We start from the raw sequence: 15,130 nt of genomic DNA, 5'->3' as shown, positions 1-15,130 counted from the left end.
GGCTAGTTGCTAAGTAGAAAACACGTCAGGGGGTTTTAAGATCGGTGGTCCGTTACAGTCCGTCCAATTACATGTCACCTCCAATTGTGACAATTTTTGCTGGCTAAAAGTTCTGATTAAGCTAATGTTCACAGCGACAGCTAATTGTGATCATTGCAGCTAAATTGTTGGTAACACCGTTTTCACAGACTGAGCATGTATTAAAAATGTTAAATGTGGAAGAATGAAACATATTTGTCCCTGGTGACATTTTGGAGTGCATTTGTGAATGTTTTCGTCATCTCTGCTTTTCATAACAACAAGGCTGGCGAGACAGTTTCAATTTAGGAAAATACAACAAAAATAGATTCTGTCTGTGTGCAGAACAACATTAAAATTCATTTGAAGTTGTGTTTTTAAATTGTGTGCATTTTTTAATCATTTTTCCACACCGTCAGAAAAACACCTTTAATTTGAATGTCATGCAATTTATTTAGTGTTTGGTAGTTTAAAGGTAGAATGATACAATTCCAAATAAACCTTACATAAAAGAACAAAACTGCAATTTTTTCACAATAATTTCTGACCCTAACTTATATTTTTACATTTTCAGTCCAGCCCATTCATGTCAGTTATAATGAAGATGCCTTATATGTAAATTTGGCTGGTAAGTTGTTAAAATTAACATATCAAAGAAATGATGGAATTTTGTTATTACATATTAGACTCTTGTAGACTTTTTAATCCATCTCACCTTTAGGAATCTGACTTTACAGTATATTGTTTTGCACAGTTGCTGCCATTACAGAAAGAGAACTTGTTAAAAATGTGACATCACACCATGCCAAGTGAAAGTGTTTTCACTGATAAACTAAACCTCATGTACTGTGTATGTCAGAGCAACTAGATCAGAGGTTGTGTGGTGCTTAAAGCGCCACACTTTCACTCACTGATCTGTGAATCCCAACTAAACTAGACCATACTTTACACAGTGAAAGTGTTGATGTAGCCCATCAGAAACTACTTCCCACACTTTAAAGACTGACCGTAATATATTTTTATATGTTATACAAGATTAAGCCACACTGAGTGAATGTGAGGAGGCTGACTGGCTTGGCAGGAAATAAAAATCAATCTTTCTATATATTATGCTATGCACAGTAGATTAAACGCAAGTTGGATTTGACTTCATTTCCATTTGCCCACAAATACAAATAAAGGGATCTATTTAATATTAACATATGTCATATTTCACAATAAAATAATTCATTTAAAATTTAGAAACACTGAGAACTGACATACACATGCATTACATCATATTTTCATACGGTTTGTTGCTGTGTCAAATTTTGAGGGAGATGTTTTCAGGGAGACAGCACTGTTCTGTCACTTCACATGAAGATAAACTTCCTTTTGCCTTCAGCAACCAACTTGGCTGTGAATCTTAAGTTGCAGTTCCTCAGTGTACCATTGCGTGCAGGCTCCAAAAAATGTCTGTATTGTTTCTGAAAATTATGTTTTGTCTGTTAGTTTGGGATGGCAGATGACTGCGAAAACTACCATACCCATGATCCTCAGTTGCCGTTGCTATGTAGAAGAAGCCAGAAGAGGTGTAGAGCTGCTCTTGCAGATGTGAACAAAACATGGTAACTGAATTTATCCAAGAAGTAGATTCATTTTTATCTTTCGCTTACACTGCCTACACAGAGCAGAATTTTAAACTGTGACTAGATGTTTCTTACTAAAATGCAACATGGGAATTGTAGTTAACTTCTCATCTTGTGTTTTTATTTGCACTGTGCTCCAGTAAATTGTCTTTAGAGAAAATGACATGGACCTCACGCTTGGTGGAAAAGGTCTGTTTTGAGGCATGTTCATTTAGTGAAAGGTGTCTCAGCTTATCACAGCATCTGTCACACACAGCCATGTTGCTTGCTGCTTAAGTTATATCGCTTTTTCCTATTTGGTTTTTAATGGTGTGCTAACACGTCAGTACATCCATGTTTTTCTACTGTGTGGTTTCTGGGAGGTGAAGAAAGAAGTAATGTTTCTCCTGATGGTGCACGTGGTGGCTGCAGGAAGGAACAGGCCTCATGAGAAGTGGAAGGTAAACAAAAGTGATGTGTTGATATGCACCTGTTATTATTTAAGCAGGAGACAGTGTCATACAGTAGGTCTTGAATGGAGGCAGGTGGTCTCCTTTGTAAATCAGTCAACACATTATAATATAAGAGTATTAATGTGAATGAGCAGCAGTAAGATGTACATGCACACAGTATATCAGTGAGGTTTAAACTCGGGTCACTTTTGATCATTCCCTTGAGAAAGAGCAGCTGATCCCTGATCACCTCTTGTAGAAACAGCCATGAACTGAGAGAGTTTGGCCATAATTGGTTTCACATGGCGTCGTGTTACCTCCATGATTCTTCTCCATGGCTGTTGTCAAACAGGGTTAGGCTGATAAATGGCAATATTATTGTTTCTTGGAAATCTGACCTCTGTGTGTCGGTAAAGGCCATATATCAGCCCAGCCCTCCTCCACAGTGCAGCCGTGCCAAACTCTCTCCAGCTCTGCTGCTCTTAGCTGCTCAGCAGGACGATGATGTAAATGAGAAGCAGACAGATGAGGATGAGGGTGAAGTTGACAAACAGCTCCTGCAGGTTCCTTTTGGCTTGGGGGTTCACCTCGATCTGAGACGCTCGGCGGATGGCCGACTTGGTCATGTGCTGAACACGCTCCATGGACACTGGTTAGATTTTGAGTTGCTGGATTAAAAAAGGAGAGAATTCACTCAGGCTGCTGGGCCTGTTTGGACTGAGAGCAGCTGGACAGAGCTGGTCAGGCTGTTTGGAACAGGTGAACTGGTTTTATCAGCCAGGTGTTCTAGGCAGGCTGGCCAGAAGTGGACCTCTTCAGTTCTAGTTACACAACAGGAGCTTCTCTTCTCTTCTCAGCTGGTGACAGAGAACAAGAAACAATCACAGTAAGAAAAGATTCTTAAAGGATCATTAACTACCCCTCACCACAGCTCTCTTCTGCCTATAGTGCTCCTGTTGTTTGCACAGAGAGAGTATGACAAAGAAAGAGCACAAACCAAGGTTAATATCAGTTTGGCTTTTTGAGATGGAGAGCGTTAAAACCAGCCAAAAGACTTAGATTTGGTTCTGATGTGCCTTTCGTAACATTAGCGTCCAAGCATGGTCATGATCTTACTTTTGTGTTGAAGTAATATGATTTTAATTTGGAGAATAATTTCAGCTTTGCGTCACATTAGTGACACATTTACTCATTAGTCAGCTCACAGTGGCTTCAGACAGGAGGCTGCATTATGTAGTTTGTCCCAACCAGGCATCCATAGTTTAGATCAAGATCAAGATCATTGTCAATTTATTGTCAATTCACACTGGACAGCGTTCAGCATCCTCACAACCTGGTGGACTGGGCCTGGAGACTCTGATACCTTCTCCCTGAAGGCAGGAGTCTGAAGTGGGAGTGTGCGGGGTGGGAGGTGTCATCAGCAATGCTGATGGCTCTGTGGATGAGCTGGGTGTTGAAGATGTCCGTTAGGGAAGGCAGAGGGGCACCGATGATAATACTGGCTGTTTACATCGTCACTAGGAGACAGGACGTGATAGGAGGAGCAAAGAACGGTTATGAGTGGCTTGTGGTGTCAGTTTGTTTTGACTTTCACTATATCTAGGTTGAAAAGAATTTAGTTAGAATAGCTTTAAACACCTAGTTCAGAGTTTGGTTCACTAATGTGAGAATTAAAAGGCATGTCATCACCTACTCTGGGTGATCTGTTGATCTTTCTTGGTTGCGAGCATGTGTGACCTTTCTGTGTCACAGTGCATGGTGTGATGATAAGAGAACAGCTCCGACATGCCAGCTGAGCCGTGATGATGTGTTAAGCCACACTCCAGTAACTCAGCAGTGTCAATGACAACATGTTTGTACACAGAGAAAAAGAGTAAATCTGTTATATCTTCAAATATGCTCATTTTAATAATATTTCCTCTCAAATTTATTATGAGGTTACTTCACAATGTAAAAATGAAAGGCTGTGAGTAGAGAAAGTAGCTGTAGAAATGCAGAAATAGGAGATAAATGAGTCTCACAGTGCAGCTGCAGGCTCCTTACGCTCTGCTAAATCCCTTTGTCATCTGATCAGGGACTCTCGTCAGAACACTGTGACAAGGTGACCGTGCTTATGCATTAGTGGTTCCCACAAACTGTGAACATCTTAACACTTGCACACCAGCTCTGCCAAGTTCTTCTCTATATTGAAATTTATGGACCTGCTAGCGCCCCCTGCTGGCTGCTTTTAATCCATAGAGCCTAAGCTACTGAGTTTATCGTGAACTTTCTAATCATATTCTCTTCAGTTTGTAATATTTGGTTTCTTTGCTGCATTGTGAGATCAGTACAGATAACAGCAGTCATTTTGGCCATTTAATGACTTTTCAACATCAATTTTTATCATTTCACTTTTGTTTCTTCCACCCTTATCTGCCTCTGAGTCACTTATTATCACTTGACATGTTAACACTTTTCCACACACACACTTGCTCCTACTCTGGTGCTCTGCTTTCGACTTCTGACCTAATTGAAGTGTCAGCTCTGCTATCAGGAGGTTTTTTGGATTGTGAAGGCACATAATCTATCTGCACGTACAGTTCAGTGAAATATTGTCACCGTACATTACCTCTCTTTAGAGACTTGGTTTAATTTGCATCAAGTTTGCAGAAATAAAATTCACAGTTCACAACATCCACTACCTGGGAGGAATAAAAACAGCTACACCAGTGATTTATACATTATTTTAAATGGGCATTTAGCTTGAATGGATTCAACTGTAATAGGAGAGGAGCTTGAGTCAAGAAGGGCAGATCAAACCAGCCAACTTCTGTTGGAGTCACTGTGAGATATGTGTCCAGCATCAAAAAGATCAGACAGTCAAGTTGGCCCCTAGATGGTGAACAAATCTGTGCATTTAGCAGCTCCAGGTGTTTCCCTAAGGAGTTGGTTGAAGCCAAAACACAGCTAATAGGAGTGTGAATATTTATCTTAGGCAGCATCTAGTGGCTGATAGAGGTACTACAGCTTAAGAAACTGCCACTCAGCTGTGTTGACTTAAACAAATGACTTCCCCAGAGTCATATCAGAGGAGGCTTTAAACCTATAGCTCTCCCTGACAGCAGCTCATAGTGGATCCAAAATATTACATAAGGCCTGTCATTATGTTCGGCCCCTGTGCGGCTCTTTGGCCCTGAACTATTCAGCACCACTTAATCATATTAATTTCTGCCTTCGTCCTTTACCTCTCCCACTCAGTCAGAGAAATTGGCCTTTTCATCATGCCAGTAGTTGGTCTATGGCAGCTTGGGGCTGCACTGGGATGTGTATGGCCCTCTGCTGTGTGTGTGTGTGTGTGTGTGTGTGTGTGTTACTGACAGCATGTGAGTGACTAAGGCCCCATGCTGTACTCCTGGTCTGTACACATCAGCCAGTGCTGACTGCCACTTATATTCAACATATCAGGCTGTCTTCTCTGTGAAAAGTAATCCATTTCCACAGTAAAAAAAAAATAAAATTGGAGAAAGAATTCAAAGTTGACAGTAAATACACCCAGGCTTTCCTCTACTTAAACATGTGGGAGTCTGAGTCTGAGTCTATGCCTCATACAGTACACATACCTCTACAGGACAAAAAGCAAAGACCTTTCTTATTTTTCAGCAAGCCATCTCTGTCTGACTGGGCTTCTCACATCTCACAGGACCATGTCAGAGACGCACAGTGACTGGTTGGCCTGTGTTATGTCATTTACATAAAACATGCACCTGGACAAGATGCAGCAACTGGAGCTCAGATGAATCAGTGTCAGATGTATCTAGTGTCTTTATTGGCTCATTAATTAATTAATGCAGAAAAGATCACAGGACCAAGGGATATGGTTAAATCTGGAAGATGATTTTTTTTTTTGCCTGACTTCTCAGATCTTTGTTTTTTTCTTGAATGAATTACAGGAGCTGTTCAAGTTAGGAGCACAGGTGCTGCCACAGTTCAGGTGCGATCCATTGATGACAGCTGACTCCGGTCATGTGGAAAGATGCATTACAGTAGCTTCAAGAAACTCTGTTAAGATTATTTGAGAAAATCTTCTTTTATTATTTCAAGGAGTCTTTCTAAACGGCTGTTCTGAGAATTATCGATCCATTAAAAAGATATTAAGCATGTTAAAACAACAGGTGCCTTGGCCTGTCACTGCCAGCCGCACTGGTTTCTGCTTGCTCGTCCCTTCTCAGCCATGTTGTCCACCCCCTTCAACTTGTTGTTTTCTGGCTCCAAACAATGAGCAGAACAGCAGCTTCTAGGCTTTCGAAACCTCAGAGTGACGTCAGACCCCTCCACATCTGGATTAAGTGGTTGGCCGTGGTTATCATTAGCTTGGTTTTGTTGTTTTTGTACAGAATAATCTGTTTTGTTTTGGCTTGAGCAGCTACAGACCACACGTCTGTACTGATGACAGCCAACTAATTAAAGAACAATTGTGAATATTCCTTTAGTTTTAGTTTAGGCAGTCAATAGGTGCATTAGCCTGTTATTAAAGTATTATTACTTTTAATTCAGCCAGCTCTTCTGTTCATGTTGCACTAAGCTTGTGTATAAATCACTTTTATTTTTAGATGCTCATTACTGTTGAAGTACAGATGGCTCTTTTGTGCTGTTGAAAGGACCATGTTGTACTTTTATAAACACAATCAGCTGTTGTTAGCCGCTGCTGCCAAGAGCCAAATGCCTCCAGTCTGACAAACAGAGGGGTGGGTGGGGTGACATGTTGATGTGTATTTAGGTGTGAAAGTTGCTGAAAGTTGAAGAAGAATGAAAAATTTCCATCACAAAAACTGTGTTACACTCACAGGTCTGCTCAGCGTGTGTGTGTTCTGAAGACTTCAGATGCCAGTCATTCCACGAGTGTGAGTTATCAGTGTGTGTCAGCACTAGCAGTTGTTGTCTTGATGCTGCCCACAGACCTACAGGTACTCACACATAAAGCTCCCAGGGGAATAAGCATACAGATTTATAACCACTCTGTATTGTACTTAGTGTATTTCCACTATGGATAGGCTGTGCTGTGTTTTCATTTTTTAAACAAAGTAGCTGCAGTTATCTGGCACATCCTCTTAGACTACAAAGCCATGTGACAGCTGTCGAGTAGTGCATTATACACGTGGGTTAGTAAGATGCATACTGATATTGACCTATTAATCTAACTGGGGCATGGTTAGTGTCACAGTAACAGCTGCTGGGTGCCAGTACACCAAGGTAAAATGACTTTAAAAAATATGAACATGTTCATCATTTCCATCAAAAACAGTTACTGTGTACTATATTAACATGATACAGAAAACATATGGCAGCAGTAAATAACAGTCAAAAGGATTTGTGTAATAACTACAGGTTGTTTAAGTCTGGTGTAGTCTTATTGTTTAACCTAAAAGTCTGTAAAGTCTAAATGTCATCAAGATGGAAAAGCCTCTGAAAGCCTGTTAAGATTGCCATCAGGATGCTACAACACAGAATGATACAACTTGTTTCTTAATGGTAGCTTCCCATGCAGCCAACTGCACCGTGAATTCTGTGACGTAACCCAGACTGAGCTTACACTCAAGGCCATTCACTTGTTAGAGCATTCTTCTGTAGTTTTAAACTATGAAATCAATGTTTAGATTGAGTTGATTTGGTTCCTCAGTGCTCTAAAATAAAATCATATGCTTTGGATGGGAATGTAAGAAGTGGAGATGAATGTTTATCCCTCTGGGAGACTCAGTCCAGTTTCCACTCCCCCCCCCTCCCCAGCCCTCTCATTAGAGCTGTGTTTACTGTATGTGAACAATGATTTTTTTTTTATAAAAAGCAGTGATTCCTCTGTATCTTAACATAAAACACAGCCTCCTCACAGGAACATAACTGGTGTGTCACTGTAACTGTAACCAGTCTGATACAGATTGGTTGAGGAACTGCCCGACTAACTTGAACCTCTTTAGGGGTTTCATAAGAAGTGTGTTTCACCATCATTTAATAATAATACTTAAAGTGTTTTAATGAACAGTCCAAGTTTATGATTAATTTTAAGCATCTTTGTCTCGTATACATCATCTGTTAACATAGTTATGTCACTCACTTCACTTCTAAAATGAAATGAGAATGAAAGCAGAGCTGTGTCTGTAGAGGATGCTGGTTCTTACCTTTCAGATGAGAGCGGAGCTGGTTGGAGTTGGAGAGAGAAACATCAGATATGCAGTGTGCTCTTCAAGGCTGTGAGCACAGTGTGAGTGTGAGCAGGGGGGAGAGAGAGAGAGAGAGAGAGAGAGAGAGAGAGGCAGGACATCCTAGAAATGATTTTAGGCAAGTGGGGATAACTGGTCTGTTGAATTATACATGCAACAGCCAGTTCCATGAGTCCAAGACTGATAAAAGGTTTGCATACTGGTTTTACTGGGACAGTTTCAACATAGTGAATTGCTTAAATCTGTTACCTCTCCAGTCATAAATAATATTAGAAAATAGCCAATGTGTTAAACAGAGTTAATATTTGTATTAATTATAAAACCTAGTACAGTCTGTTCAAGAAGTAATAAACCCCTTTTCCAATAACATTCATAATAACACAAATCTCAAACAAGCCAGTATGTGAACAAGTTACAGTATGATGGTGCATTATGCACCCTGCCACTGGTAAAACGTTTTTCAAGCCTTTTTGTACAATAATAAATCAACCATGGTTTAGTGATTAATTAAGGGTTAAAATTCTAACCAAGTGCTTTAGCAAATCTACAAATGTGTCATAAAAAATCTGCATAGACTTTATTTAAGACAGAAATATGTTAACTAAGCTACTGCATTACAAAACTAAGCTGAGGGAGGTGGCACTTGGGTGCTTTAATTAAAAATAAACAGCTTTAAAATTTAGAAAAAAAAAATCTTAAGCTTTAAATTCAAAACATATTTTTTCCATAAAATGATAGGTGGGTCACCATGTTTGAATTCTCCATTATTTATTTAATGCATTCATTGGGTCACAGCAGCGCTAGCTTGTAGTTTGGCCTGCAATCAGCCATCATGCCCGGATCACACTATTGTGTTCATTACCCTGGCACCTGGTGTGAACAGCTGACAGTGACTCAAAATATACAGTTTGGCCATGACCACACCAGTAAAGAGCCTGAGAACTGATCCTCTGGGATCTGGGTTTTGTTGAAGCAAATAAAATGACCAAATAGCCTTGGCACCTACTTATGTCTTGTATCATGTAATAAAAAATAATAAAAATAATAGTCATCTGCTTAGCCCATCAACTTATGTGGCATATTTCAAAACTGCATACATACAGTATATTACCAACTAGCATCATTATGAATGTAGGTTAAATATAATGTATTAAAATAATGTTTTGAGGCTAAACAAGCAAAGTGTATTTGAATCAATGTGAAGTCCTGGACAGCATCATCCACTGAGGACAAATCAAGACAGACAAGAGCTTCAAATAAAGTAAAAATAACCGCTCAGCTATGATCCAGAAAGCTCTGCATCTGCCTTTATAAGGAAAATCCACTTGTAAACAGGCGATCAGTCACGTACTGTGCAGTCAGCTTTGCTGGTATTGTTCAGACAGGAAGATTTTTCTGTCACCTTATATTTATATGACAGCTGTATTTTTTCAAAGATCAGATAAAATGGCAATTCTCCCTTTTGGGAAAGCTGGGATGCTCAAGTATAAGATAAAATGTATTAAAAAAAAACAGACTTGTCTACTGTTTTATGAACATATGGATTAAAAACAATAAAAAATGTGTTATTAGTTGGAGGGTAAAGTAAGTTGAGATGAAGAAATATAATGAGCCTTGTATAATCAGAAAGAAAAATTGATAAAAATGGCATAGACAATGACATAAGACATGCAGTACGGTAGCAAGAAATGCTACAGTTAAAGAGGACTATCTGTTTACAAAGGGAGGATGATTTTATCCAAGACAGCACAGCTGTGCAGCGTTGGCCAGCTGGTAGGGAAACACTTGACTGAAATATGTCAACGAATATCTTATGGATTGCCATCAAATATTGCACATGGTTAATGGTCACATGATGGTGAATCCTAATGAATTTAGTGCTTCTCTGACATTTTCTCTAGTGCCACCATGAGGTTCACATCTGTGATTTTCAGATGAAAATGCAGTTATCAAGTGTCCTGGCTTGTGACTGGAAAATCACTAGTCAGTCGCAGCACTGGCAGGATATATATGGATGGGGAAAGTAATGCCCATCATTGAGGTGCACTTGAGCCAGACCGTCAAGCCCGTGAAGAGCTGTTCACTGGCTGTAGATCAGACTGCAGCTGTACTGGACAGCCTCCAGCTGTGAAAGTGTGGGAGTGTGAACAGGGCAATCCTGAAACTGAGAGCACTCGTCTGAGTGGATGGTTCAAACAGGAATTCTGTTCAATTCAAAAATCCTAAATCTATCTGTGAATATATAATTAATGTAACAAAGTGTCTCATCGTTGCCTTCTTCATCTTCATGAGAACTTGGCTTTTATTTCCAGCTGAAAAATAGTTGCAGTATAAAAATGTTCCATCATGAAAGTAGTTTTATTTTTTTCTTCCTCAGGAGCAGTTCAGCTGTGCAGCCTTACATGGTGAAGTGCCAGACTGCTCTGACCTAAGACTGGAAAGAGAGGAAGGAGGAAGATGGAGAGGGGGAGAAACAACTGGACTGAGTCAGAAAACTGCAGGCCAGAGAAAACAGGCAGACTCCTGCTGCCAGTCAGAACAAACAGTTGTTCTCTGCTGACCTAAGAGGTAAGAACAGAGCATGTACATGAAAAGCAGAAACACATAATCTAAAAAGAAGACTAATGACATTTGACCCATGACCTCTGAGGACAAACCTGATCTTTTCAGCCGTCTCTGTTCAGAGTGTTATGTTTGTACGAAGCCTGTGCGAGTTGACACTAGTTGGACTTTTACAATACTTGAAGTCTTTTTTATTTTCTTATCATTCATGTGCACATGGTAGCAACATGTTGTTTTCAGAGCGTGTGTGTGCACGTCCTCAGAAATTAAACGGATTTTAGGATATAAATTGAGGAACTTATGGACAATGTAATAAGAGAAACTAAAGAGCTGATGTGTAACCTCCTCTAGTGTTGCCATGTTTTGGTATGTTTACTTTATTAATAATAATAATAAACTTTATTTATATAGCACTCTACAACTCGAGAGCCCAGAGTGCTGCACAGTAAAACAAACATCCTTACATCGTTACATTATGTAAATCACACTGTGAAAACAAGAATCACTGTAGTCACTGTGCTCTGAGGTTGGTTCATAAGACATGGGGTATGTCTCCTGTCTCTTATAAGATCGTTCCTACATCCTTGGTCGACCTGGAAGTCATTCTGGTTGAATAAGGACCAAGGATGCTCCAAATCTCACGTCACAAATCAGCTCTAAAGGCCGAGGAGCAAGGAGGCAGGAGGCAGGAGGCTGCTGGAGACGCCATGGTCAAGGATACACGAGACCGTCCTCTGCAGAAGTTTTTGTGTGAACTGACACACCCCTTTATCACTTGGTGACTGGATGGAAAGGACATATCATGTCGTTAATAACGTGTTTTCTCGAGTCCTCTCTCCTAGCATATTTTCTTTGCATCTTACGTGGGCAGGACTAAGATGCAAGAAAAAGACACAAGTGAAGGAAAAGACAGTGCTTATAAGAGACTTGGGATGTAACTGTGGTTAGGGCACGTAACTCCTCATCAGACAACAACCTCAATCAATTTGCACCAATTAAACAACAAGATATGTGTTAATTAGTTAAGAATTGTCGGCAGGTTTGTTTTTTTCTACCTTTGGACTGACCCATGCTAGCTGTTTCCCCTGTTCCTAGTCTTTATGCTAAGCTAAGCAGTGCTGGGCTCATCATGGCTGACTGCACAGAGGTCTGTGGACTGGTGACAGAAGTTACATCACACAGACCCTCTCAGCTATGCAGAAACTGGAAGAATCATTGAGCTGTAGTCTTGCTGTACATGTAAGAAAAAGATTTTCAGGAGAACCCCACATTATGAATGTATAATAACTCTACACTATGTTGTAAATAAACCAGATATGTTTGGCTCTGCATGTCAGTTGTTACATAACAGAAGGAAGGGTTGAGGAAATGCTCCCTACCTCCTCATCCTTTCAGCCTATACACAGCTGTAATGTTGCATATTAACTGATTATGTTACCAGTTTTCATTATGTTTTTAAAACCCTCCTCGTCGTTTGTTGTCTTAATGACGTAAATTACTTTTAAGGCATGTAAATCAGCAGACGGACTGAGGATGAATGAGAGGGAGAGAATCAGTTTAGGTGTGATCTGTGATGGAAGGAGGGTTTGCCCTATCAGCTGAGTTTACTCTGGAAGGCTTAGAGCCTTTCTTGGCAGCTTCGCACACATTCTCTCCTCCTCTTTCTCCCTCTCTCTTCTCCACATATAGCCAGCTATGTGGAGAAGCCTACAACTAGCTTTTCCCCAGAGGCCTCTGTCTGAGAGCTGGGTTTATCTGATATGAGCTTCTGAAGTACAGCAGCAGCCCAACATAGCAACTCCTCTGAAACCCCCTCTAATGTGTTACTAAAAAGAATGTTGCAAATATTAGGTTTAAAAAAATCTTTGTGCTTTAAATATAGAAAACGTTTGTCCTGAGAATGGTGCTGATATGTATTACACTGCCATATTAGTTTAATCAGAACGTGCTGATATGTATTACACTGCCATATTTAATCAGAATCTTAAAACGATATAGTGAACTCGGGTTTTAGCTCTTTTTAAATGGAGTAGTAATCCTTCCCTGAACTACATAAACATCACCTGATGTTTCATACACAGCGACAGCTGCATCAGTATGCACCACTCCACTGAACCTAATGTGATTACAGGCATTCTCCCGCTGAAACACAGACCACATACACCTTAATCAGATGATCTGATTGTAATGAGTAATTTGGATTGTTAGCAATGATGATTGAACCATATAACTCGGTTATTAAATCAACTGGAAGTGTGAGGTGCATGTTTATACGTGGAGAATTGGAGCTAGGTTTCAATAGGGGATGAGGGGTTTCCTCCTCAGAAAACCAAAGGATGTCTCTCCAGCTGCTGAGCAATGTCGCAACTGCCAGTGCTCTCAATATAAAATAACACCAATCTAATGCACCCAGTTTACCAAAATAGACACTTCAAATCCAGAGCAGCCATCCACAGTCAGTATGGTCTAAAATCAAAAATGCAGCACACCCAGTCCAAGTTGTCCACCTGTCACATCTCGTAAAATAATCGACAAACCCAGCACACCTCTGCCCAGCTATAATAAATCAAACACACCCGTACTACTAAATATAACGCCGCAGATCTAACGACACAATAGCTGGCATTCTTCTGTCATTTCACATCCAACACACCTGATGTTGACTCTAACATGACTCAGATGGCTTCTAACCACAGTAGACAAAAGAAAGACTAATCTGGTGACACCAGTCCTGGCATGTGCATCATACTTCTGTAGTAAAACCACATAAAACAAATACTGCCAGGCCTCCTGAAATACAACCCACAGAAATCCACAACACCTGATCTACATCGTCCCATCACGCTTCTGAAATAATCACTAAAATCCAAAGGCATTCCCCAGAGATGCCTGGCACTAATCACTCAAACTCGGAATGCCCCGGGACACTCGCTCTCTAAAAATAACACAAATACAGCGCGTTGGATTTTTGGACACACTCGACAATCTTCTGAAAATAGAAACCCATATCAAGTGGAGTCGATCTGCTGTGAGATCAGACTCAACACAGGAAGGCCCCGGGTGGGTGAACCTGGAACATTCTAGCTGTGAGTGCTAACCACTGCACCACACTACTAAGTGCATAACCAAATGTTCTTATCACTGGATGTCATTTGAAAACGGTGTGTATTTTTTCCACTGATATAATATTGTGTTGTCACATAGAGAACATAGGCTTTATAAAAAGAAGAGTGTGTCAGGCTGTACTGGACTATTCTCTGTTGGGAGTCCTGTGAAACATTTCACTGTCATGAAGCATGCCCTGTGAGATATGCCCTGTATACAGCCTTTTACAGTTAAATCAAACCGCCTGTGAGCCTGAGAGATGATTGGTTAGTAGGTTTGCTAATGCTTCATTCAACTGGCCCCCAGATGTACTGGCACTGTAAAACCTCATGCTGCCGGTGTGATCTGACTGTAGAATGTCCATGGTGGCAATAATATAATAGCTTTTGAACACTGTAACAGAGTTGGCTAAAAACCAGCCTGCAAGTCGTCTCCAGTTGGACTTAATTAGATAAACAGGCGGTAGAGCAGAAAGGAAAATGAATATGATATGGATCAAACCTGGCTGTAGTCAAACCAGTGTCTTAAACTCTTCAGCCAATTTGATTATTTTAACCAGCTCTGTACATGTGCAAAGTTGAGCTCGTTCAGTTATACTCAAAGGGCCATTACCAGGATTTTAGAAGTGCTATGGTCATGAGTAGCATTCAAATTGGAGTCTATTGAGTATAAAAATGCTCTAATAAGCCTATAACATACCCACCAGTGTTTCATTGTAGAACTTTAAATCCACTAAAATAGCTTGCATGTGTAGACAGGGAGAAACCATCCTTTGACACTGAAAAGTAAATATTTTAAATTTGCAAAATTGAATGGCCTGTGATTTTCATAGCCTTTAATTGTACATTAGTCACTATGTTTCTCAGCCATTTAGCTTAATTTGTTTTTATTTCATTTATTCTGAACTATGCACAAAATTCTTCTTCTTCTTTCGGCTGTTCCCGTTAGGGGTCACCACAGCGAATCATCTGTTTCCACCCAACTTTATCCTCAGCATCCTCTACTCTCACACCAGTTAACTTCATGTCCTCTTTTAGCACATCCATATATCTCCTCTTTGGCCTTCCTCTTGACCTCTTGCCTGGCAGCTCCATCTCCAACATCCTTCTACCAATATAACCACTATCCCTCCTCATACAGTACCATAGCTCCTCTCTCGGCACTCTGTCGTACGCTTTCTCTAAATCCACAA

General features: G+C 40.3%; 1 protein-coding gene across 2 annotated transcripts; it reads right to left on the bottom strand.

The window, feature by feature from the left end:
* Positions 1–482: 482 nt before the first annotated feature.
* Positions 483–8,317, bottom strand: pln2 (phospholamban 2). Of its 2 annotated transcripts, XM_020600707.1 has the most exons (3): positions 8,230–8,317; positions 6,901–7,036; positions 483–2,934 (listed from the first exon to the last, which is right to left on the bottom strand). In XM_020600707.1, the coding sequence occupies exon 3, from the start codon at positions 2,719–2,721 to the stop codon at positions 2,560–2,562; it is 162 nt and encodes a 53-aa protein (XP_020456363.1). In that variant the 5' UTR covers positions 2,722–2,934; positions 6,901–7,036; positions 8,230–8,317; the 3' UTR covers positions 483–2,559. The 2 variants fall into 2 exon arrangements, with proteins under 2 accessions (XP_020456363.1, XP_020456362.1); XM_020600706.1 differs by lacking the exon at positions 6,901–7,036 and having other exon boundaries at positions 8,230–8,301.
* Between the last annotated feature and the right edge of the window lie 6,813 nt (positions 8,318–15,130).

This window comes from Monopterus albus, unplaced genomic scaffold (genome assembly GCF_001952655.1).
Source record: "Monopterus albus unplaced genomic scaffold, M_albus_1.0 scaffold48.1, whole genome shotgun sequence".
In the NCBI taxonomy this organism is placed as follows: Eukaryota; Metazoa; Chordata; class Actinopteri; order Synbranchiformes; family Synbranchidae; genus Monopterus; species Monopterus albus.
This window is presented reverse-complemented; position numbering and strand designations above follow the sequence as displayed.

Excerpts from the sequence above, each read along its gene's own strand:
- pln2 (XM_020600707.1), bottom strand. The coding sequence starts at position 2,721 with ATGGAGCGTGTTCAGCACATGACCAAGTCGGCCATCCGCCGAGCGTCT.